The sequence below is a fragment of the Antechinus flavipes genome, chromosome 2 (genome assembly GCF_016432865.1).
Source record: "Antechinus flavipes isolate AdamAnt ecotype Samford, QLD, Australia chromosome 2, AdamAnt_v2, whole genome shotgun sequence".
NCBI classification, from domain to species: domain Eukaryota; kingdom Metazoa; phylum Chordata; class Mammalia; order Dasyuromorphia; family Dasyuridae; genus Antechinus; species Antechinus flavipes.
The window spans coordinates 386,866,935-386,889,781 of record NC_067399.1 but is presented as its reverse complement, the minus strand read 5'-3'; the positions used below and the strand labels follow the sequence as shown (position 1 = coordinate 386,889,781).

The 22,847-nt window shown below is 39.3% G+C and overlaps 1 protein-coding gene across 15 annotated transcripts in view; it reads left to right on the top strand.

Annotated features, from left to right (window-relative positions):
* Nucleotides 1-22,737, top strand: part of BRD8 (bromodomain containing 8) — a 30,891-nt gene extending 8,154 nt beyond the window's left edge. Inside the window, exons 8-30 of one of the 15 annotated variants that reach the window (XM_051978449.1) lie at nt 701-837; nt 1,685-1,903; nt 2,271-2,415; nt 3,118-3,327; nt 3,718-3,998; nt 4,257-4,826; nt 5,588-5,681; nt 5,858-5,904; nt 6,610-6,824; nt 7,033-7,125; nt 7,265-7,333; nt 8,313-8,490; nt 9,337-9,441; nt 9,705-9,788; nt 10,106-10,150; nt 14,542-14,820; nt 15,523-15,795; nt 16,193-16,347; nt 19,117-19,206; nt 20,026-20,094; nt 20,967-21,144; nt 21,987-22,153; nt 22,341-22,737. In XM_051978449.1, coding sequence (XP_051834409.1) covers nt 701-837; nt 1,685-1,903; nt 2,271-2,415; nt 3,118-3,327; nt 3,718-3,998; nt 4,257-4,826; nt 5,588-5,681; nt 5,858-5,904; nt 6,610-6,824; nt 7,033-7,125; nt 7,265-7,333; nt 8,313-8,490; nt 9,337-9,441; nt 9,705-9,788; nt 10,106-10,150; nt 14,542-14,820; nt 15,523-15,795; nt 16,193-16,347; nt 19,117-19,206; nt 20,026-20,094; nt 20,967-21,144; nt 21,987-22,153; nt 22,341-22,347 — 3,710 coding nt within the window. In that variant the 3' untranslated portion in view covers nt 22,348-22,737. Of the gene's footprint in view, nt 1-700; nt 838-1,684; nt 1,904-2,270; nt 2,416-3,117; nt 3,328-3,717; nt 3,999-4,256; nt 4,827-5,587; nt 5,682-5,857; nt 5,905-6,609; nt 6,825-7,032; nt 7,126-7,264; nt 7,334-8,312; nt 8,491-9,336; nt 9,442-9,647; nt 9,789-10,105; nt 10,151-11,066; nt 12,275-14,541; nt 14,821-15,522; nt 15,796-16,192; nt 16,348-19,116; nt 19,207-20,025; nt 20,095-20,966; nt 21,145-21,788; nt 21,830-21,986 lie in introns of those variants that run through there. The other 14 variants (XM_051978452.1, XM_051978448.1, XM_051978453.1 and 11 more) reach the window with 14 other exon arrangements.
* The last annotated feature ends 110 nt before the right edge of the window (nt 22,738-22,847 follow it).

The window sequence follows — 22,847 nt, the reverse complement described above, 5'->3', positions numbered from 1 at the left end:
GCCTTTTCAAAAGATTGGAAACAATCTAAATGTTCAAAAAAGGGAAATTGCAAAATAAATTTAGATATTTTCATGAATTACCATGTTATAATTAAGGTCAAACATGAATAATATAAGTATATTTGAAAGATGTTTTTGTAAAATTGTGTAGGACTAGGGACTGGACTGATGATTTCATTGATTTAACAAACACCCCCTACCGAGGCAACTTGGTACCTTCTTGGCAATTTGCACTCTTAGAGAAATTCCTAGATTAAGTGATTCACTTGAACTAGTAGGTTTCAGATCCTAGGCTTAAACTCCATTCTTCTGATTTCTAGATTTCTCTGTTCACTACACCATTATAATCGCTACATAATGTGAATAAGGCAAAGCAAGAAAAAAGAAAAGAGTGTTGTAACTTATGACAAATAAGATGAGTGAATGTGAGAATAGACAAATAGAAATTTATAAGAGGAAGTGACAGAAATTTTTTTTATATTTTAAAACTAAATGCAAATGTTTATTAGCATTTTTTAAAAAATAAATGTATTTACATGGATTCATGTATGTGACTGAGAACTTCTCAAAAACAGTAAGTATAAGCTTCTTTTGAAGAAAGGTGATATGTGATTTAATGCCACAACATAGCTTTTTTAGCATATACAAATTAGTGTCTTTCTTTTGTTTTGAAACTTTGGTTGGTGTTTGTTTGTTCTAGCTCGACAGGCAGTGAAAACGCCACCTCGGAGATTACCAAGTGTGATGGTCCGATCCCCTGCAGGTTCTACTTCTCCAGGAGGTGACTATCCATTGGGTGACTTGACTTCATCAGCTATTGAAGAGGCCAGTCCTGGAGTAAGTATGTTCTTATTTTTGGTGAAGTCACTGCTACTGGGAGGATAAGCTAGCACACAACTATGAAATAAGAAAATCATTTAAATACTAGCTAATATCCATGTTCCTCCAAAGTTTTCTCCTATTATGAAAATTGGGGCAAAGTTAGGTGGAGCAGTGAATAGAATGCTAGTCCTGGAGTCAGAACTGTTTTCCCAAATCTGGCCTTAGAGACTTACAAACTCCATGATTCTGGGCAAGTCACTTAACCCTATTTGCCTCAGTTTTCTCATTTGTAAAATGAGTTGGAGAAGAAAATACTTTCCTTCAAAGATTCTTAATATCTTTGCCAAGAAAACCCCCAAATGGGGTCATGTATCAGAGATGGCTGAAAAAGGACTAAATTAAAAAAAAAAAATTGAAGTTCCATGCACTGAGCTGGAAGAGGGCCTGATGACTGAGTCTTATGTGGGGACATGCAAAAACTGGAAAAGAAAATGTTGTTAGGAGTTCACTAAGATCTCTAAACTTAAGAGGGTTGAATCCAGGGATTTGCTTTTTTAGGTTGAGAAATTAAATAGACAAAAAAATTTGATAGACACCATGGTGCTAATTCATTATTAGCAAAGGGGGAGTGGGAAGTTTCTACTGAGGGAATAAGAGGGAATGTATTGTTGATTGGATTTTAAGGAGGTATGGGCTTTGTCTTGTGAATAAGATATTTTTCTAGGCATTCTGTTTGGGACTTAGATAGAAAAGGGGGAGGAGGGAGAGTGAGGAGAACCATATAGATAAGTGATATAAGATTCCAGATTAGTAGAGACCTTGAGTTTGAGAAGTCAGATACAGGTTCTCTGTTGTCTCTTAGGTAACCCCTGGGACACTGCCGAGTACCCCAGTTACCTCGTTTCCTGGGATTCCTGATACCCCTCCTCCAGGCTCTGCACCCTTAGAAGCCCCCATGACCCCAGTCACAGATGACTCACCCCAGAAAAAGATGCTTGGACAGAAAGCAACTCCACCCCCCTCCCCTCTGCTGTCAGAGCTCTTGAAGAAGGGCAGCCTCCTGCCTACTAGCCCCAGACTGGTATGGAGACTTCTGTGGGTGTTTGAGAGCTGTAGTGATTTATACTTGGAAGGGAGTTGTCTGGGGCTTAAAATGTTGTGTTGTGTTTTTTCCCTTAGAAAGGTCCAAAAGCGGGAGTGGTCTCCTAGCTCTTTTACAGGGTGCTTTGAGTCCTGAGGCATTTGAACCACAACTTGAAAGAGGTCTCTTTCCTAGAGAATATATCTTTTTTAACAAATGGGAGTCTATGTGTTCTTTGGGTCTGGAATTTTTTTCTTGTCAGATTGAGTATAGGCTTAGTGTTATAAAGTTTGATCCATTGCAGGAGTTCTTTGGGTAGATTAGGGAAATCTCAAATGTTGCCTTCACTTTTTTTCTTCTCTAATAGGTCAGTGAGAGTGAGATGACTGTGGCTTCTGGCCACCTAAACAATGCAGGTGTTCTTCTAGAGGTAGGCGGGGTCCTTCCTATGATGCATGGAGGGGAAATGCAGTCAACACCCAGCACTGTTGCAGCCTCTCCTGCTGCATCAGGTAAGTCTGTGTTGCTCTTTCCTTTTGGTTTTTTCAAAGTTTTTGATATAGTTATTGGTGCATTTTGAGTGATTTTTTTTCTTTTTTTTTTTGAGTGATTTTTTTTCAAATGTAACTAATATCATTCAAAGATAGGGTGGTGGTTTGTGATTTGTTGGTATGTTTTTTGACACTTTAGCCTTACCTCAAACAATTTTGTTCACAGACCTCATAAAGCTTCAAAATTTGAAACCCCTCACTCTACCTTCCTGAAGAAATGAGTAGCATAGACTGAATAATGTCAGTGTAAATAGATGAGAGGGGAGGGAGGTGGAGTGACCTGGACAGTGAGTGAAGGGTTCATGTGGTCAGTAGAACTGGTATTAATTTTGATACTTAAATAAAAATGTATTTGGCAGTCAGGACGTACCAGTATAGCTAGGAAAAAGAAGATGATTTTGTTGACTTTACCAGCATTGGTTGCTTTCTTTGTTCATCTTCCTATCAAGTATGTGATTAGTACCTTGATGGCTCATTTCAAGCATAGATAATAACTGGAGGTTTCTGAGTGATGTGTGTATAAGGCCTGTTTAACACAGAATTTTCTTTCATCCTCTGATTTCTGGTGAATGATTGTTGATTGAGTTTTAGAGAAATTAGCTATTGCTTTCTATTTATGTGCTTTTCTGCCAATTCCGTTTTGTGTACCTCTTTGTCTGTTAGGTGCTCCTACTCTTTCCCGGCTTTTAGAAGCTGGTCCTACACAGTTCACCACACCTCTCACTTCCTTCTCTGCTGTTGCCAGTGAGTCTCCAGCTAAACTTCTACCACCCCCTGTAGAGTCTGTACCCCAAGCTACCATTGTTATGATGCCTGCATTGCCAGCGCCATCCTCTGCTACAGCTGCCGCCACATCAGAAAGTGTAGTTCCAGGTGCGTCCCTGACCCTAGACACTTAAAAGCCCACTTGTTCCAAGATTGCAGAGTTCCCATATGGGCTGTAGGGAGGAAAAATATGACTAAGAACATCAGCCCAGTTCAGATCTTTATTTCCTTTATCTACACACTGATGCTCTTAGAAAAACTGGTGTGAGAGGGAGGTGGGCGGTCTTGAAAGCATGGAAAGAAAGACAGATGGGTGGATATTGAGGCCAGGTTCTTACTTTTGTCTCCTGGATGAAACTGGGGAAGGGTAAATAGTTAAGAAGGTTCTTCTTCTTGGTCTAAATGGTTAAGTACTTAACACTTGTCTCTCCCAGCTATATTATTGGTGGCCAGTTTGTACCTGATAATCTCCTGAGGTGTTTTATTCTTCCTGTTTAGTAAGTCAGCCTGACACTCGGGTACCTATGGAGGCTGTGAGCGATCAGCATACTGTGACTGTTTCCATGGACAGCAGTGAAATCTCCATGATCATCAACTCTATCAAAGAGGAATGTTTCCGATCTGGGGCAGCTGAGGCCTCTGGAGGATCAAAAGCCCCCAGCATTGATGGAAAAGAAGATTTGGACCTGGCAGAGAAGATGGACATTGCTGTATCTTACACAGGAGAAGAGCTGGACTTTGAGACTGTGGGAGATATCATTGCCATCATTGAGGACAAAGTAAGTACCCAGCTGAGGTGGAGAGAGTATCCCATGAGACTTGTCCAAGATTCCTTTCCCCAGCCTTTACTCTATCAGTAAGAATACAAATTTCTTCTGCTTCTATTCTTATCTTCCTTTTGTGGTTCATAAAAAAGGTTCCTGACCCCGTGGTTGCTATTGTCAAACAGGAAACTGTAGATTCAGACCATCTCCTAATGAAATTTTTGGGCCAAAGCTTCCCTTGATAACCTCATTACTGTCTGTATTATGGAACAGGTTGATGATCATCCAGAAGTCTTGGATGTGGCTGCTGTAGAAGCTGCCCTGTCATTCTGTGAAGAAAATGATGACCCCCAGTCCCTGCCTGGCCCTTGGGAGCATTCTCTTCAACCAGAGCAAGAGAAGCCAATCCCTGCTCCCTCAGCAGACATGACAGTCAAGCAAGAGAGGCTTGACTTTGAGGAGTCAGAGACCAAGGCAATCCGTGATCTGGTAGACATTGTGGAACCAAGTGCTGAGATCAAAGTTGAACCAGTAGAGCCGGAGCCCAGTATTCCCAGTCCTGAAGCAGCAGCTGGAGTTGTTATAACAGCAAACTCAGAGCCACCTGAGCTTAGAAGTCAAGATGTAGAAGAGGAACCTAGAGGTGGTGTTGCTGTTGCTGCTGCCACTGCCACCACCAGTGCTGTTGCCACCGCTGCCACCACTGTTACCACTGCTGCTGCGGTGGCTGCGGCTGCAGCAGCTGTGGCAGCAGCCACAGCTGCCGCCGCAGCAGAAATTCCTGAAGTGGAGACCTTGATTGGGAAAGTTGATGAGCCCTCACATCCTACAGTAAAGATAGAGGTATCAGGAGAGTGGGTGGTAGGTGTAATGTTCTCTCTGAAATGTAATGTTCTCTGTTGAGGTTTTCTTAGGGTCTCTGGAGGCAGCCTTTGTTTTAGTTCAGTAATCACCACAAGTACAGCCAGGCGTTAAAAGTCTAGATCCTTTATTATCTCCTTCCTGGGGCTGGGCAGCTTTCTGGAGAGCCTTTCCATTTGGCCTTGTTCTTAGTGGGGGAAGTGCAGGAGCCCAGGCCAACCACCAGGAAGATCGAAGATCAAATTGAATTTCTCCCCTTGGTTCTGAGAGCTTAAGGTCCTGCCCCCCAGTCCTTTGCCTTCTTTCTGAATGAATCCTGGCTGAGGCTCCTAGCTAATATGTCCCACACTGAGTATAAACCAATCATTATATCATTAGGACACCATTATTTGTTATAGAATTAAATCAATGCCATACTAGATTTAACCATTGTCTCCTCAATTCCACTTAGTACCTTGTTTCAAGTTCTGGCCCATAATAGTAGATTACATTAAGGTAGAGAAGTGACAGAGGACATGGTTTCCCATTTCCCAGTGACATGATAGCATTAGAGTTTTTCTTACTAATGCTATGTTGAGTACACTACCTGAATCCCATAAGCCATGCATGATAAGGCGAAATCTATCCCATTCCTGCTTATGATACAAGGTTGTGGTTGAATACGTAGATGGGACTTGGCATTTCTCTTTTTGGCCTCATTGTCAGATTTTTGGATAATAAGTGTAATGTGTTTTTTTCTTTAGGCTTCTCCTGAAAGCGTGATATCTTTCCCACATGTTCAGAATCCCAATGAAGATCCTTCAGAGACAGATAATCAGCACAAGTTTGAGTTGTCAGGTAAATTAAGAAAGTTATGCTCTCCAGGCAGCCAACTCAATGGAATTAATTCTTATTTTTGACATAATTTGAGTTATGGATAGCCAGTAGAGGAGCAGAGGTCATTGTGAAAGGAAAGAGCACCAGCAGAAGAAATTTGTAAGGAGAAACACTTGAAGTGTCTCTTTTCTCTGCAGATTCAATGAAAGAAGAATCGGGAACTATTTTTGGAAGCCAGATAAAGGTAATTTAACATTTTCTTTCTTTTTGCCACATAACTTGATGTTGCATAGCAATGCCTCACAATTTCAACATTTCCTCCCCAATTTTTCTGAGATTTGAATATTAGGAGGGAAATGAAACAATTGATTCTAGGTATTGAGCAAGATTAAATTATCCCTACTATATAATCATAGTAGTTCATTTCTTATGTCAGAGCTACATAAAGCTTATTTTAGTGCTTTATACAAATGGCAGTGCATTTGATAAAAATTGGAAATACCAGAGAATGATACCAGGGTAAAGAGCTGTATATAAATAGGCAAGGGGAAAAAAAAAGATTGCATTTCAAAAAAAGGCAAATTGTCTAAAGAGAAAGATTAAATCTTTCTCTGTCTCTCAGAGAATCTGCTTTCCAGATTTCATAAGGTAATTAAAAGCGAACTTGTAAAATGACATATCATATTAAATCCATTTCATTTCTGTGCTTGAAAAAGCCAAGTATGGGATGGGCCTCATAGTTTAGACTTACTTAGAAACTTATTTAAGTTCCTGGGTGTCTTAAGCTTTTCCAAAGCCATAATTCTTGACCTTTGTACAAGTGATATTTTGAACCAGTGCGGGTGGATGAGACACAGTCAGTACATGTGAGTATTAGGCTTTTATAACTAATTTAATTTGATTGATTCCAGATCAGAAGTTTGCTGATTGTAACTATCTTATATTTCAGGATGCCCCCGGTGAGGATGAAGATGAAGATGGGGCCAGTGAAGCAGCTAGCTTAGAAGAACCCAAGGAAGAAGATCAGGGAGAGGGTTATCTGTCTGAAATGGATAATGAGCCTCCTGTGAGCGAGAGTGATGATGGCTTTAGTATTCATAATGCTACTCTTCAGTCCCACACTTTAGCAGACTCCATCCCCAGTAGCCCTGCGTCTTCACAATTGTGAGTTTCAGTTATTCTTAGACTTCTGGGTAGGGAGGAGGGTAGGAAATAGTTTATTTTTTTCTCTATTTCACCTTCTTATCCTCTTTCATCTTTTGACCTGGATTAAAGGGTAAGCTCAGAGTTGACTGAGAGCCCTGGAAGTGTATTCTCTTGGACCTGTGCCTTATGTGGGACTCCTTTATCTCACAGGCTCTTTTTATTTCAGTTCTGTTTGTAGTGAGGATCAGGAAGCAATTCAGGCCCAGAAAATATGGAAGAAAGCTATCATGCTGGTATGGAGAGCTGCTGCCAATCACAGGCAAGTAAGATTTTTGTCCAAATCAGAGGTAGGATGCTCTCTGTCTCATCCAAGGAATAATAGGCTATGTAACAGGAAATATTATTAATATTTGTACTAGTAAGTAAGTTGAGTTTATAATGTCTTTTATTTTGCACAGGTATGCCAATGTCTTCTTGCAACCTGTCACAGATGATATAGCACCTGGTTACCATAGCATTGTACAGAGGTAAGCAATGGTTTGGGTACTTTAAGCAGATACACAACTTGGAGAATATATAGCAAATTTTACATTCACTTAAAATAATTATTAAATACCTCCTTATGATGAAATTGTTGAAGAAATGTTCCTTGCCTTTGTGCAACTTAAAAATATGTAATGAATGCATTAAAAAGGTGAAAAGCAAAATGAACTCCAAGAGGCAAAAGATGGAAATCACCTGGGATAGGGAAGGTACAGAGAACAATAATAAGCATTTCTTAAGTGCCCACATTGTATGGGCATTAGTATTATAAAGACATTCTGTAGAAATATTAACATGTGGTAACATTTGAGATAAGTTTTAAATGATAAATAAGAATTTTAACACATAACAAGGGAAAATATTCTAAGCATAATAAGCTCTACTCAGAGAAAACGAGTTCTTTTGGATGGAAAGCAAAAGGTCAGAATAGAAAATAGTATGAGTTGAAGGTAGAAGTAGAAAGGGTGGTACCAGATTGTGGATGTAAATTCCAGATAATGAAGAAAGATGAGCCACTGAAGATATTTAAATATGATTGAAATAGGAAAAATTAGTCAAGCCGTGAGAAGTGGAGAGATTATTTATTAGGGGGCTATTTAAACAGTTTAGGCATGTGACAATGAGGGCTTCTAGTAGAGTGATAATTGAGAATGTGTTTAAAACTAAATAGAACTGCTAATTCAGCCATATTAGTAAGAGCAACCACTGGTATCCAGAATATATGAATGATACATTTGCTGTTTTTTTTCAGAGTCTAGTGTCGCAGATCTTTTGTCTCCTAAGCTCTATATAAAACTTATTTGCCTTTTGGTTTAGTCAGTACTGCTTGTTTTGGATAGGCTAGAGTTGTGACAGTTATGGTCTGAGTCTAGTCTAGTAGGAACAGTAGCAAGAGCTGGTGTCCTCAGAAGATTGAACAGCAGCAACTTCTTCATTGTTGTCTACCCTGTGTTCCCTTCTCAGGCCTATGGATTTGTCAACCATTAAGAAGAACATTGAGAATGGGCTAATAAGGACAACAGCTGAATTCCAGCGAGACATCATGCTGATGTTCCAGAATGCTGTGATGTACAATAGCTCTGACCATGATGTCTACCACATGGCTGTAGAGATGCAGAGGGATGTTTTGGAACAAATCCAGGTAATGGCAGAATCCTTCTTGCTTGATTTGAGTGAAAGAGGCTGTGCTTCTAGTCATGAGACATAGCCATGATGTATGCATAGGTGTCAGATGCAAACAGAAAGGGATCTCTATCTTTACCAGCCACATAGTGACTTTAAAAAACACAAATGAACATCATTTACGTTATGATTAATTATTTTGTTGAACATTTCCCAATTAGAAGTTAATCTGACTCTGAATTTGACAAGTCTAGTGTAGTGACTAAATAATCAGTTTTAGAGCCAGCATAACTTAGTTTCCTATCCCAGCTCTGTCACATCTTATCACATGACACCTGGAAAGGCTCTCCACCTCTTGACACCCCAAATGATTCTCTATGACATAAGAAGCAGAACAATTGTCAATCTGCATTGGTTGAGGGAGTTTCTTCCTAAAGAACTCCCTACCCCAAAGAAATCACCAGAAAATAAAATTAGTCATGATGTGGGGTAATGTGAGTATCCCAACTAGAAACACAAGATTATTCAGTCATATTTGTTTTACCTATAATTTTGAGTGCTACCAGAAAAGCTCTACAAATAATTAGTATCTTAACTTCTTTAACTCTGTCCTGTTGCTTCATTGCCAGGAACTGACGTAGTGGTAGAAGTTCTATATAAATTGAATCATATTTTTTCAACTAGTATCTCTTTTTTCCTAAAGTTTATGTGCTTTACTCTACCAATTTACTACTGTATTGAATGATAAAGAAAATGAGACAATCCATACTTAATAATCTTGCATTTTGCCCACTGAAATTCTTGTCCTTGCTGCCATTGCCAGTCTTTGATGGCCTTTGTCAACCTTCATGTCTTCTCCCTACAGCAATTCCTGGCCACACAACTGATCATGCAGACATCAGAGTCTGGAATCAGTGCCAAAAGCCTTCGAGGGAGGGATTCTACCCGCAAACAGGATGCTTCAGAGAAGGTGAGGGAGCCAGACTATACCAATGCCTAGGATAAATCTGTATTACAGAGATCTGCTGATAGAAACCCAAAACATCTTAAGAAAGCTGTTGTGCTCCCATGATTAGACCTTCCAACCCACAAGTACACATAGATCTTTAGAATTTTAGAAATATTTATAGTCAGATGGATGCCTGATAATCTGGAAGCTACATCTTTTATCAATAGTCAGACCTCTGGGCGTTGGATAGGCCGCTCCCAAAAGTCCTGACGTTCTCCCCATAGCGTGGTGGACGTTTTCTCCCAAACCAAACATTGAAGAAGCCGGGAGTGACTGAGAGAGACAGATCCAGTCACTTGGGGGAAACCGTAAGTTGAGTGAGTGATGTTGCTGGGGACAGCACTTTCAAGGTGGGGGAAGCTACTCAATTTGCAAGGGTTTGGGTGCCAGTGAATCCCCATGCTAGAGGCTTACTAGCCAGATTGCTTTTAGGCTTTGTTTCACAATGTCCTCTCTTGTTCTTGAGTTTAAAAAAATTTTTTTTGTCTTATGTCTGTATCCGTATGTGTGTTTGTGTGTGGTTATGTGTTTGTGTATGGTGCTTGAGTCTCTGTCCTAAAGTGTGGGTTGCTTGTGGCTGAGAGTTTCCATGGAACCTGATCAGTGTTTGTTTGTCCTCTAACAGGACAGTGTCCCCATGGGCTCTCCTGCCTTCCTTCTCTCTCTCTTTGTAAGTATTGAATGGTTGCAAGGGATGTTGATGCCACAAATGTTCTCAGCTCCTGGTAGGGGAGGGTGGCAGAGGGAAAACTGACTTGCAGACTCTAGCAATGTCGTGAACTTATATTTATTCAGGTTATTGAGTAAGAAGTGTTTTCTCTACCGTATTCCTGTCTTCTATGCATGCATGCATATGTGCGTATGTGTGTATGTGTGTGTGTGTGCTCTGGGTGGGTACTGCTTATGCTGATAAGGGGTCACTGAGCTAGTAGGGTTATATATATTCTTTGGGTGGGTGGTATGAAGGCTCTAGGATGCACATTCCCTTTTCTTCTCTCCAGCTTTTTTATAGGATCATACTATATTTAAGTTATCCTTTTGCAAATGAAAGGTTATCAAAACAGTTATTGGCTGGCTTTCTAACAGCTTCTTATACTTGCAGATATTCAGAGTCTGTCTTCATTTCCTCCTTTAAAATAAGTAACAAGACCAAGCATACCAGAAGGTCTTGCACAGTGATAATACAAGTGGGTGGGTCAGGGATGAGGGATCTGTTGGAGTGACCAGCCTAAGTTTGCTTAATGGAATCAAGAAGTGGTTTTGACTTTTCTTTCTCCACGTTGTTTATTGTGGGTCAGAGAAGTAGCATGGTGTGAAAGAAAGAACACCAGACTAAGAATTAGGAAAACTGATTACTAATCTTTGTTCACTAATTTATTTTGTGACCTTGGGCAAGTCAGTTTATCTGTGCCTCATTTATATATTTCTTCTGCATAATAGATATAATGATTACCTGTGTTACCTACCTCACAGGGATGTTGTGAGGACAGAATTAAATTATAGTTGTAAAAATGGTTTGAAAAGAGTTAAGTACTATACAAATGCAAGGTGGTGGTATTTTTATTATTCTTCCTGTTGCTTCACAGGCAACCTGTGTCCTTGAGTTGGGAACAGAAAAAGTTTTAAAGACTTGGCAAATTAGTAACAAAAATTTACTGGCCCACCAAAGATGTTCACTAGCTCATCTTCTCCCACAGGCTTCCCAGCCTGTACTACCGAAAGAACAAATTAAATACAATCACCATTCTTTCCTACTGGCCTGCTGCCCATCATCAGTGACTCTGGATCACCCAGGCAGGTGTCTGGCTGCCGCAAGGCCGGTTTATAGGATTGGTCTTCTAACCTTTATCTATTGAAGACAGCAAAATATTGCACAAGAGGAAGGAGCTGGGCTGCAGGGAGAGAGCAGCAGATGGAAAGAAGCCTTCTGATTGTCCTGCCCTCATGGAAAGCAGCTGTCAGGAGGTGCTAGGGAGCTAGTGCCAGGGTCAGTCGGCAGGAAAGGCCTTTCTTGTAGGGACCCCAACAGCTGGACAGGTACGTTAGCCAAGAATCTCACTGTTCACTGCCCTTTCTGACTTTCTATCTTTGTTTTGACTCTTCCTGTCCCTTTGCACAGGGATCTGGGAACTGTGGGTGGGATGACTAATATTTGTTCTGTGGGACCCCCAAGGTGAATGCTAAAAGCCTCTGTTTTGGGTTTGAACAGGATTCCCTATCCTGTATCTCCCTTGCATCTCCTCTCACATATTACCAGGTGCTCTTCAGCCACTTTGTGGGAAGACAGAAATGCACCACATTTCCTTGGATTCCTCTGCTGATTTGTCTCCTGAGAAACTTGACTCCCAAGCGTGCCGGGTCCCACCTTCCCATAACCTTTGACCCTCTCTGACGCTTCCTTTCTTTGTTTGCCTGTCATTTAGGATGGGGGCACAAGAGGGCGCCGCTGCGCCATTGAAGCTGATTTGAAGATGAAGAAGTGAGGCTTTAGATCACCTTTCTGTGCTGAAGCCGAGAGAAAAGAGGGAAGAAGACTGAGCTTGGGCTTGTTGACCTTGCTCCCAGGGTGGAACAAGAGGCGGCTGGGCGACTATGCACAGGCCAAGGAAACCTCTTGGAGAGTCAGAGTCCTCGGCGGACTGCCCGTTTTAGGGCAGAAGTGATGGCCCGTGTTCATGTTCCCATGTGTAGCTAGCAGTTGTGGCTAGTTTGTACTGTCATGTGAAGTGTACAGACTTTTTTAACTTGTCAAGTGTCTATGTATACAATAAACTCTAGAAGAAAGAAAACCTTAGCCATGTTTGTGTGCTCATTTTCAGTTTCGATAGCTTTCTTTATGAGATCAGTCAGCCTATGTGTATATTCAGTTGTCTCACCACTTTTTGGCTTGAGACTGCAAGAGGGAAAAATTGTTCCTAGGAAATCAAGTATGTTCCCATGGTGGGTCATTAGAGAAGGTAAGTAACTACTCACAATTTAAATCTATATGTTTAGCTAGTCTCTGTGGGAGAGAGGCCGGTATTTAGTCTTTTGATGCACATTTTAAAAGGATTCTCAGAGTTTAGCCAGTGCATAAACAGAGGCAGGATTATCTTTTATTTTAGTGATGTTAGCTACCTTTGCAGTTAGCATTTGTAGAACAAAAAGACTGCCATTCTTTTTCCCTGTTATGCATTGAAGCCTCCACACAAGATTTTTTTGTGTCTTGTTTTGGAAATTTCCAAGATTTTTATGTGAAAAATGAATGATGCTTTTAAAAGTTATTCCTTTGATTTGACCAACCTTACTCTAGCTTCTCATTGATTCCTAGTTTGCAAATAAAATGTCATTTTAATAATAATTTTGCACTATTATAGAGATTATGGTATCTATAAAGTACTTTTGAGATCTTTGGAGAAAGATGTGTTAAAATGTAAGTGAATGTTATGGTTAAAAAGCATAAATAGCCTTAAATAGTAGCACTTACTTGAATGATAATTTTTGTGCCTTTACGTGATATTAAGAGGAATGCCAAAGTCCTTGTGCCATGAAAGTCTTTTCTACTTAAGTTGGAGATAAAAGAAATGGAAGTCATTTTCAAGTTATGATGATGCTAAAGGTTTTAAGAAATACAGAAAACTGGAGAAAGTGGGCATTGAAATGTCACATTGGGAGTAGATTGATAAATTGGAGTAGCATAAGAAAGCATAGAAATAGTAAGTAAAACTTTTATGGTGAATGGTAAAGATATTAGGTAATTGGGATTTGGTTGATGAAGGAATTAGAATATTAGGAATTTGGATTTGCTCTAATGGATAAGAAATCTTAGTGGGTTCTTGATCAAGAAAGTAATTTAGGTTTTTAAACAATGTTGGATAATGCAAGAGGGCAAGGAAGCTATTGTATTCCTCTAGAAGATAATCAGTAAAGGTCCCTGAAGAGAAGGGTGAATGTAAAAAATATGAGATGAGACTATTAGGTCTTTATAAGATTCTAATTCTAGAGTCGGAAGGAACTTTAGAGGTCATGTGGTCCATTCTTCTCTTTAAAGATGAGGGCACTAAGACTAATGTTTATAGGGACTTGCCCGAGGTTACATAGGTAATACTGGGGAGAGCTGAAATTTATACAGAAGACTTCAACTCCAGATCCAGCAAATGGATGTGGGGAGGGACATTCAGAAGTTGTAATCTCAAGAGTTGAGAAGAATGCTACTGATAACTGGATGGGAGTGTTGAAAAGGAGAAGTTTCTTTTTAAAACAGATTAGTTGAATTTTGGACATGTTGAATTTATGATGTCAAGGCATCCAAGGAATACTGTCTTTTGGGCAGGTAAGGTTAAGAAATTGAAAGAGTTGAGTGATTATATGAGTGAATGATAAATTGGAGTCATTACAGTAGATAAAAATTGAAGTCTTAATTGTGTGTGTGTGTGTGTGTGTGTGTGTGTGTGTGTGTGTGTGTGTGTGTGTGATACTACACACACTGAGCGGAGGGCTAGGAACTGAGCCTTGATGCTTATTTTTAGCAAGAGGTCAAGTCAAATTAAAGATGGGAAGTAAAGTCAGAGGGATAGGAAAATTGGACAATTTGACTTCAAAACAGAGGTTTATCACTTTGCAAGATTTGGCTAGAACATTGGCAAACTCAGAACAGTGTCAAAGGAATGACAAAGATAAAGCCAAATAGGAATTAAGGGTTATGGTTAGTGGGCAAATTTCCTCAGATTTACCTTGCATTTTATAATGTGTCTTCCCGGAAAAGAGTATTTTTCAGGAATTTGCCTAGATAGATCTATTATCTTTGCCTTGAGCTGAATACTTGAGAAATCTTAAGCAAAACTTTTGGGATTGGGAGTAATAGTTGTTTTGTTGATTGCAGTACTTTTTCTTTACTCTTTATTTCCTTTTAGCTGCAATTTGAAGAAATATTAAAAATCAACTTGGGGATTTAAGATAACTTTCCCCTTCTTAAAGAGAAATTCCTGACACTTAATGTTCTGAACTGTAGGGAAAAGTTGACTATTGGGGATGGTTCTGGAATGTTGAATAAATCTAATCCTTTTTTCTGTGTATTTGCAGATGGGGCATGACTGGGTTTGGTTGGATTCTGAACAAGATTATCCTAATGATTCTGAGCTGAGCAACGACTACAGGTCCCTCTTCAGCTCATGGGACTCCAGTCTGGATCTTGAAGTGGGCAACTGGAGGGAAACAGAAGAGCCAGGAGCAGAGGAGCTAGAGGAGAGCAACTTAGGCAGAGAGTCCAGTGACCCTCTTATGGGGGATGGAGGCAGTGAGGAATCCCAGGAAGAGACAGAACAATTCAACCATCAGAACCTCCTTCATTTCCTCTCTGAGGTAATCCGTATTTGCTCAGAGTGGTCAGGCCAAAATGAGGGAAATTTTTCACCCTCTTGGAGAACTTTGCCCTTATATTTTCCCCACATATTTTTCTGAGACACCAGTTTGAGGGAGTTGAGATGATTATTGCTCAACAAGCCCTGTCAGAATTCAAAGTGGTATGATATAGAGGGTCAGGAAGATCTCTTGCCTCTTCTATAGTTGTCTTCCTTAGCATGTGACCATGGGCAAGCTATTTAACCGCTTAGTGTCCAAGGTAACTCTTTAAGATTTTTTTTACAGAGAATTGGCATTCTCTTATCACTGAAGAAAGTTTTTATACTGGGAATTCCCTGTACTTAGGAAATTACACAACAGATTTTTTTAAAAAAGCAATTCAGGACCATTTGTAGCATTGCTACATTTCATTCTTTCACTAGAACCAGGGAGGTCAGTAGTTATTACTTAATGTAAATGAAGTTGATAGATAAAGTATTCTATGACTTTGAGCTGAAACAACTGTGGGTGGGAGCAAAGTGCTTGAAATGGGCTGGGTTTCGGGGGGTGAGGGGGTGGTAAATATAAGGGTTTTGTACAGCCATTGGGATAAAGCTTTCTCAAAAATAACCAGGTACATACCTGTTTTTTAGTTCAATTGTGGGTCTAGATGATGATTTCCATTGGTGTCCTTATGAATATGGAAATAAACTGTTATTGCAGGTAGCCTACTTGATGGAGCCACTGTGCATCAGCAGCAAGGGAACAAGTGAGGGCTGCAGGTCTCAGCCTGGCTCTAGGAAGCAAGAAGGAAGGGAAACTCAAGATGTTGAGGGAGAGACAGGGGAGCCATGCAGGGAGATGGAGGAGTTTCCAGCCATGGGGAACGGCTCAGTAGCACAGAAGGAATTGGAGGGAAAAAATGAGAGGCCAGAGATGGTCCCAGTTCCCTCAGATATATGTGAAGTTCAGGGGCCACTCCCAGAGAGTAAAGAGGTAAGTGAAGAGCTAAACCAGTTGCCTAACTAGGATGTTTCTCATTGCTCAGCCAACTTGACTATCTGCTCTGATCTAATCTAGAAAGTCTGACTTGTCAATAAGTATTGAAGAGTATAGCATACATACTATCAGCCTTGAGAACTTTTCATAGCAGGGCTTGCTGATGTCAGGAGTGAAGTGTTTTTCTTATTTGTTCTGGAGGGAAAAAAGGGAAAGTTCTGTGTAGAGTTAAGTATTTTGCTGATACATCTAGTTCTAAAACTTGTTTTTTTTTATTTAGTACTTTAAGTAATTAGCCTCCTAAGAATAGAAGGTTCTTAAGTCACCTTAAGGAAGACGTTGCTCCAATACTGAAGCTTTTTCTAAAGCTTACTTTGTCTCCTGGCCTCCCCAGGGGGGGACAAAGGAAGAACCCAAAGAAGAAAAAAGTGAAGGATGTGTCTCTGAGGTAGAGAGCAAACCGCCTTTGGGTGAGTGTGATGATGGCCTCAACATTAAGGAGACTCCATTGGTGGATTTAATTTTCAGCAATGCCTCTTCCTCCAAGATGTGAGTAACAGCTTTAACCATGGTTGTCAGATGTGTTAAAATGATCTGGCTTTGTTTTGGTTTGTTTTTTATAATTTTATTATAATCCTTTATGTATGTGAATAACAAAGGTACAAAGATGGTACATGATAAATGTCAAACAAGAAATGCATTCTGGATTGTTTTTCCTTTTGATGATTTGTCAGCCTTTTTGTATGACAACTTTCCATCTCTAAATCAAAAGGTAGGTTAAAACTTTGCTTTTTTATTGAAAATGCAGTAATTATGACTGAGTACTGACTATTTCTTGTGGAGGTTTGAAAAGTGGGGGTTGTGGGTTGTCCTTTTAGCAAAAAAATTCCTCTGAAGGATAATATTCTTTAGAAATGGATGTCTGTCTCCAAAAACATCTTTATTAGATTGTAAGCTCCTTGAAGGCAGGAACTGTCTTTCTTTTTCTTATTTGTATCCCTGCCACTTAGCACAGTGCTTGGCATACATTAGACACTTCATAAATGTTTACTGACTACTATTGACTATATTTCAGTTTTGGTTTCTTGGCTTGTACTGTCTGTAACCTAGTAGTAGACAGCCAGGAAGCTTTACTAATTAAGAAATACCTTTCGTACCATTATAATTTCTGTTTCTGCACCTAAAATAAGTACAAGCAAGAGTAAACAAGAGATTGTGATTTATGTTTGAGGGAAATCATATGGGTGATTTAAAAAAAAAGGTTAAAGAATATCAGGAATCTGAATTAGAAGTTGATATTTTATCTTTGAGAAGAAAAAAATCATAGAGGCTTATGAACTATCTTAAGAAATATAGGTAATTATTATCAATAGGATATAATAAACAAACTTCGACTAAAATACTACCCTAAAATCAGCATCATGACATACAGGTGACTGAGTTCTCAAAGGCTATTCATAGGACTACATGCTTTGGCAGGTCTTCTCAAGTTGGAAAGGCTTGAAATATGGACCCAGATTTCCATTACCAGCTTGAGCTACCATGTGATAAATTTGTTTGATCATAAACCAAACTTGACCAAGACCATCTCTTACTAAAACATGAAGGGTTGTGATGGAAGGGGGAGAAATTGGTTTTAAAAATTGTTTATAGCTAATATTTTGGTAAAGCATTAGACATTTCAAACTAAAGCTAAAGAAAATCATAAGGGGAAAGAGAAATATATAGGAATTTATTATTAATAGATATAGGGTATACTATGTGCCAGGCACCATGCTTACCCAGTTTGTTAGAAAAGTGAAATGAAACTAGATAATTATCTTCTGAATTGTATTGTACCAGGGACATAAGGTGGTACTACATTACTAAGAAAATAATAAAAAATATGATATATGTATATATAATATAAATAATATAATATGAAGAAAATAATAAAATATTAATAGCTGACACATAGTCTTTAAAATTGATAAAATACACACACATTTTGTATGTGTATGTGTATGTATATGCATACATACATATATATAAAAATATGAGTTCCTATTTAATCTTTACAATAACCCTAAAGAAGATGTTATCCTTATTAACAGATGAGGTAAAGAAGTTTTAGAGAAGTTGTAACTTGTCCAGGTTCACATGGCTAGAAAGTGTCTGAGGCAGGATTTAAAACCTGGAGTCTGCCTGAGCATAAGCAGCTTCTAAAGTGTCCTGTATCTGCTTATGAGATGTGGTAGTAGTTTTAGTATCTCAGAGTTATTTTTAATGACCATATTTTAGAATTCTGTTTTTCCTATGTGGAAAAGCTGATAAACAACAGAATGCTGAGTTGTTGGGATTTGTTTTATTTTTATTTGTGTTTTTTTTTTTTTTTTTTTTTTTTTTTTTTAGTTTTGTAGTGAGTTTTTTGTTTTTGAGATTTTTGCTGGATTTTATCCTTTTGGAAGTAAAATCAGATAAAAATGAAAGGTGTTTTTAATTTAGTTCTGATGATTGTGGACCCTGAAAAGGCTTTAGCCTTTTCTGTTGATGATGTCTAGCAAATTGTAATTTGTGTTTATCTTTTGAAATTTTGGAAACTATAATGCTACCTTTAGAAGAAGCATATTCCACTTGTTCTATGTGTGACATTAGTATGCAGAAATTCATAGCCATATTAATGTGGAAATATTAAACTAAATTTTCTCCCATTTTCATAGGATTAATAAGCTCTATTAAATTAATAAGACCACATTTACATGTGTTTAAATAGAAAACCAAAAATGTTCTCTAAATGTGTATTGGGGCAATAGTACATACAATTAAGTTGTTTCAGTATTAAGAGGAATTTCCTGAAAGTGAGAATCTTCATAGACAATTGGATTAGTGACTAAATAATCTTAATCCTGAAGATACAAAAAAGAATCTCAACATTTGCATGCCATTCTGGCTGAGGTCAGGGGATGAACTTCATAGTTCAACTATGTAATGTCAGAATTGCAAAAGAGCAGATTAACAGGAGTGAAGAAGACAAAGATCATCATAGATATGCTGTTAGGGTCACAGAAAAGCCTTAAAAAGAAGGAAACCTATCATTGAGTTACTGTGAAGACTGAGCTTGTTCATAGTTTTGAGTCGCATTTATGAAAACGTTGAAAACATAGCATTTCTCATTCTGTAGTATTTCAGTTTTTTAATGTTCTATAAATACAAGGAATAAAGTTCCTTCCTCTGGTGAAATCTGATAAAAAGTTAAGGCCTAAGCATAGGCAGTACCTTTCTTGTCTGCCTAAAAGAACTAGAATAGCATTTGGGAAATGACCATGTCCCTTCCCATAGGACTGATCCAAACCAGGGTGATCCTGTCAAGGAACAGCTGCTATTCAAGAAAACCCTTCTTCCAGTCTGGAAAATGATTGCCAGTCACAGGTAAGAGTCTCAAGTTTGGCAGGAAGCAGGTGGTATTATGGCTGTTCGCCACTGAATCATATTACCCATGCTGTGTTGTCAGAAAATAGGTAGGTCAGGCATAGTAGAAGATATGAATTCACACACACACACACACACACACACGTATATTGGCAATGGGCCATATAAGACAAAAGCTTGTCTTTTGATCAGTCCTTTCCATTCATCAGCACCAGCAATTACCTGCTTTTGCAGGTTTCTGGAAGAAAAAGTTGCTGTCATTAAAATTTAATTTCTAGTTTTTTTTTTTTCAGAAATGGAACTTTTAAAGAAATAAAATTTTAATTTTTGTTTTCTGAACCTGCTATTTCATTGGGGTGAGGACTTCTCAAAGGAACCTGACTCTACCAATGCAGAACAGTGCCTAGGGAACTAAAGATGTTCCCTTGGGCATGATCATATACCCTTTATCTGTCAGAAAATCTTTTTTGAATCTAGGTCTTCCAACCCCATGGCTGGCTTTCTATTTATTACACTATGCTACCTCTGAGATCAAATTTATAGGTAAAATAAATGCCTCTTTCCATTAGGACCCTAGCAGACAGGTTTCAAACAAGTATCTGAGCTCTAAACTGGCATTATTAGCATAAAGTGTTCTATATGTTTATACATGAAGAGGGAATTTGCAGATTTTTCCACTCCCAGATGGTGTTTCCTTGGAGGAGGCTGGCATAGAACAGCACAGGACTTTGTAGTTAACCTGTTCCATCTTCTTCCTGTTTTGATTCAAAGTGACCTGCTGGGGCTCCCCTTATCCTTTCTGGGTTTGTCCCTTACCAGGTTCAGCAGTCCATTTCTGAAACCTGTGTCAGATAGGCAAGCTCCGGGGTACAAGGATGTGGTGAAAAGGTCAGTGAAGAAGGGGGAAGGAAAGGTTGGTTGCTTCATATCCTTGTGCCTGTTCTCTTTTCATTCTGTCTTCCTGTATTTTAAATGACTTTGTGCCTTATTTGCTGCACTTAGAAATAAGGAAAATAATGTTTGTCAGCAGAAGATGTTAATAAAGCTATGAAGAAGTCAACAATCTTTCTCTTTGGGAGGAAAAGGAGGGTGAGAAAAGACAAAATAGATCATTTGCAGCAGTGTGTACTCTTGAGTCTAAAAGACTTTGGTTAGTACTTTGTAATTTCTGAGGATTTCCTTTTGAACTGAATCTTTCAAAAGGATAATCTGCATGGTTGTGTGAGAGCAGTCAGTGTCGGTTACTTCTCTTTTTATGTTTTTCAAGCTTACTTGGTATAGTTACTTTTGTCTGTTAAGCCCAAAAGAAACTTAGGAAGTTAATGTGGGTTTATTAAGGCAAGAAAATCCAAATGGATGCCCCATATGAATGAAAGCGGAATTTTGTACTTATGTAGCAATTTTTTATTTAAAAAAATATTTTCAGTGTAAGAAATACCTATTTGGTATCTTTCCTATTTGAGTCCTTTCTCCTCCTTTAGTTTTTCTTCACCTGAGGAAAAACAATCATTCTTCATAGCATTTGAATTATCTAGGGAAAGTGGGAGTAAATAAATCAAAGTTGTTTACAGTGTTCTGCACTTTGAGCACTCATACTTTTTTTTTTAATAGCCATTTGAAAGTAACCATTTTCACAATGTAATATCAGGAGCCATAACTCCTATTGAAGGGGGAAGTCAGTTCTCTGGAAGAATTCATTAGGCCAGTATATATTCTACATGACTAAATAATTCCTCCTGATCTCTCTTGGCCACTTGCAGACCTATGGACTTAACCAGTTTGAAGAGGAGCCTTTCTAAGGGACGTATCCGCAGTATGGCCCAGTTCCAGCGTGACTTGATGTTGATGTTCCAGAATGCTGTAATGTACAATGACTCTGACCATCATATTTACCACATGGCTATAGAGATGCAAAAAGAGGTCCTAGAGCAGATCCAGGTATTATATTTTAGCAGCTTGTAGGAAAAGGAGGCCACTTTTCAGAGTATTCACATAAGTGGTGGTCTAGGAATAATGCTCTACCCCCTACAGGTCATGGGTAGGTGTGGTTTTGAGTCCTTCATAGGTTCACAGTGAAATTTATAGCTTAGCAAATCTTAAACCCCAGCTGTTGTTTCCCTGGAGGAGGCTGTTATAGGAGAGCACAGAACATTGTAGTTAACCTGTTTTGTCTTTTTCCTGATTTGAATCAAAGTGATATGTGCTGGGATCTCCTTTTAGCTTTTTTGGGTTTGCCCTTTATCAGGTTCAGCAGTCCATTTCTAAAACCTCTGTCATAAGACAAGTCCTGGGGTACAAAGATACGTTGCAGCTCTGTATAAAGGAGTGGAATATCACTGGGTTGTATTTAGTCTTGGGAAAATACCTTGGAGATCATCTCCAGGGATTCTTAACCTTTTTTCTCATGGACTCTGTTAGCAGTTTGCAGAAGCTTATGAACCTCTTCTCAGAATAATGGTTTTTTTTTAATGCATAAAATATATAGAATTACAAAGGAAGTGATATATTGAAGTAATTTAATGAAACATTTATGGACAATAGGTTAAGAACTTGTGATCTAATTCATCACCCTCATTTTACAGATGAGGAAACTGAGGCCCAGGGAGGTTGTGACTTGCCCAAGGTAACATAGCTGGGATTTTAACCCAGGTTCTCTGACTCCAAATCCAGGGTTCTTTCCACTATACCACAAATAGTCAGGGGAAAGCAGCAGAGATGGGTTCTCACAAAAGCTGGGGGAAGAGGAAAGGAATCCTGAAAGGATGAATTTCTGTGGTGAGATCTTGCAGGTTTCCTGGAGCAATTCCCCAAGCCACAAGTCAACAGCCATTGGGAGGAGAAACTGCAGCCAAACTTCTAAACAAGAAGCTATAGCCATTGAATATTTTCAGGCAGCTGCTTTTGCTCATATAAATTTGACATCATTCCATCTTTGCCCATTCCCAAGGTGTGTAGCAGTCAGAAAAAGACCTGCATGCGAAGACTGTATGCCTTGGTTGCATTGAATTTTTTTAATTAATAAAAAGTTGTTAGCTGGAGAAGGGGAAAGGATAAGTAGCTAGCTGCTTTCACTATTGTGCAGACATCCAATGCTTTTGAGATTGACGATTTTTTCTCCTCTTTGCCTGGCACAGGTGCTAAGTATTTGTTTGGTTAGACAGAAGAAGAAACTTGAGTGATGTGGACTGATTAACCAGGGAACCACAGAGAGCCTTTGGGCTTCCAGCCGGATGGCTCCCCAAGCCTGACCTTGACTTCTGACCTCAGCTCTGACCGGGCCGAGGCTGTTCTGGAGTCAGGGACTTTACGCTTGGCCCTGACCTGGATCGTATCTCAGAGGTTGTTCGAGTTGAGTTATCCTTTGTTTGTAAGATTGAGAGGCCTTAAGTCACCCAAGAGAAGCCCGGGATGTTTTTAGTCAGGGACCCCGGAGGAGCGGGCAGGTCTGTGGCTTGTGCCTCAGTCCATAGGCTTCCTGCTTCCACCTGGCTTCTTGTGTGACCGACCTTAGAATAAACGTTGTTTAACAAATTTCGAACTGCGTCTTAATTGGGGGAGGGAGTGAGGGAGAAGGGCGGAGCATCATCCTGTGTTTGGTTGCAACTCTAGCCTAGTTTGTCTCGGGGACTGGAGTGGGGCTA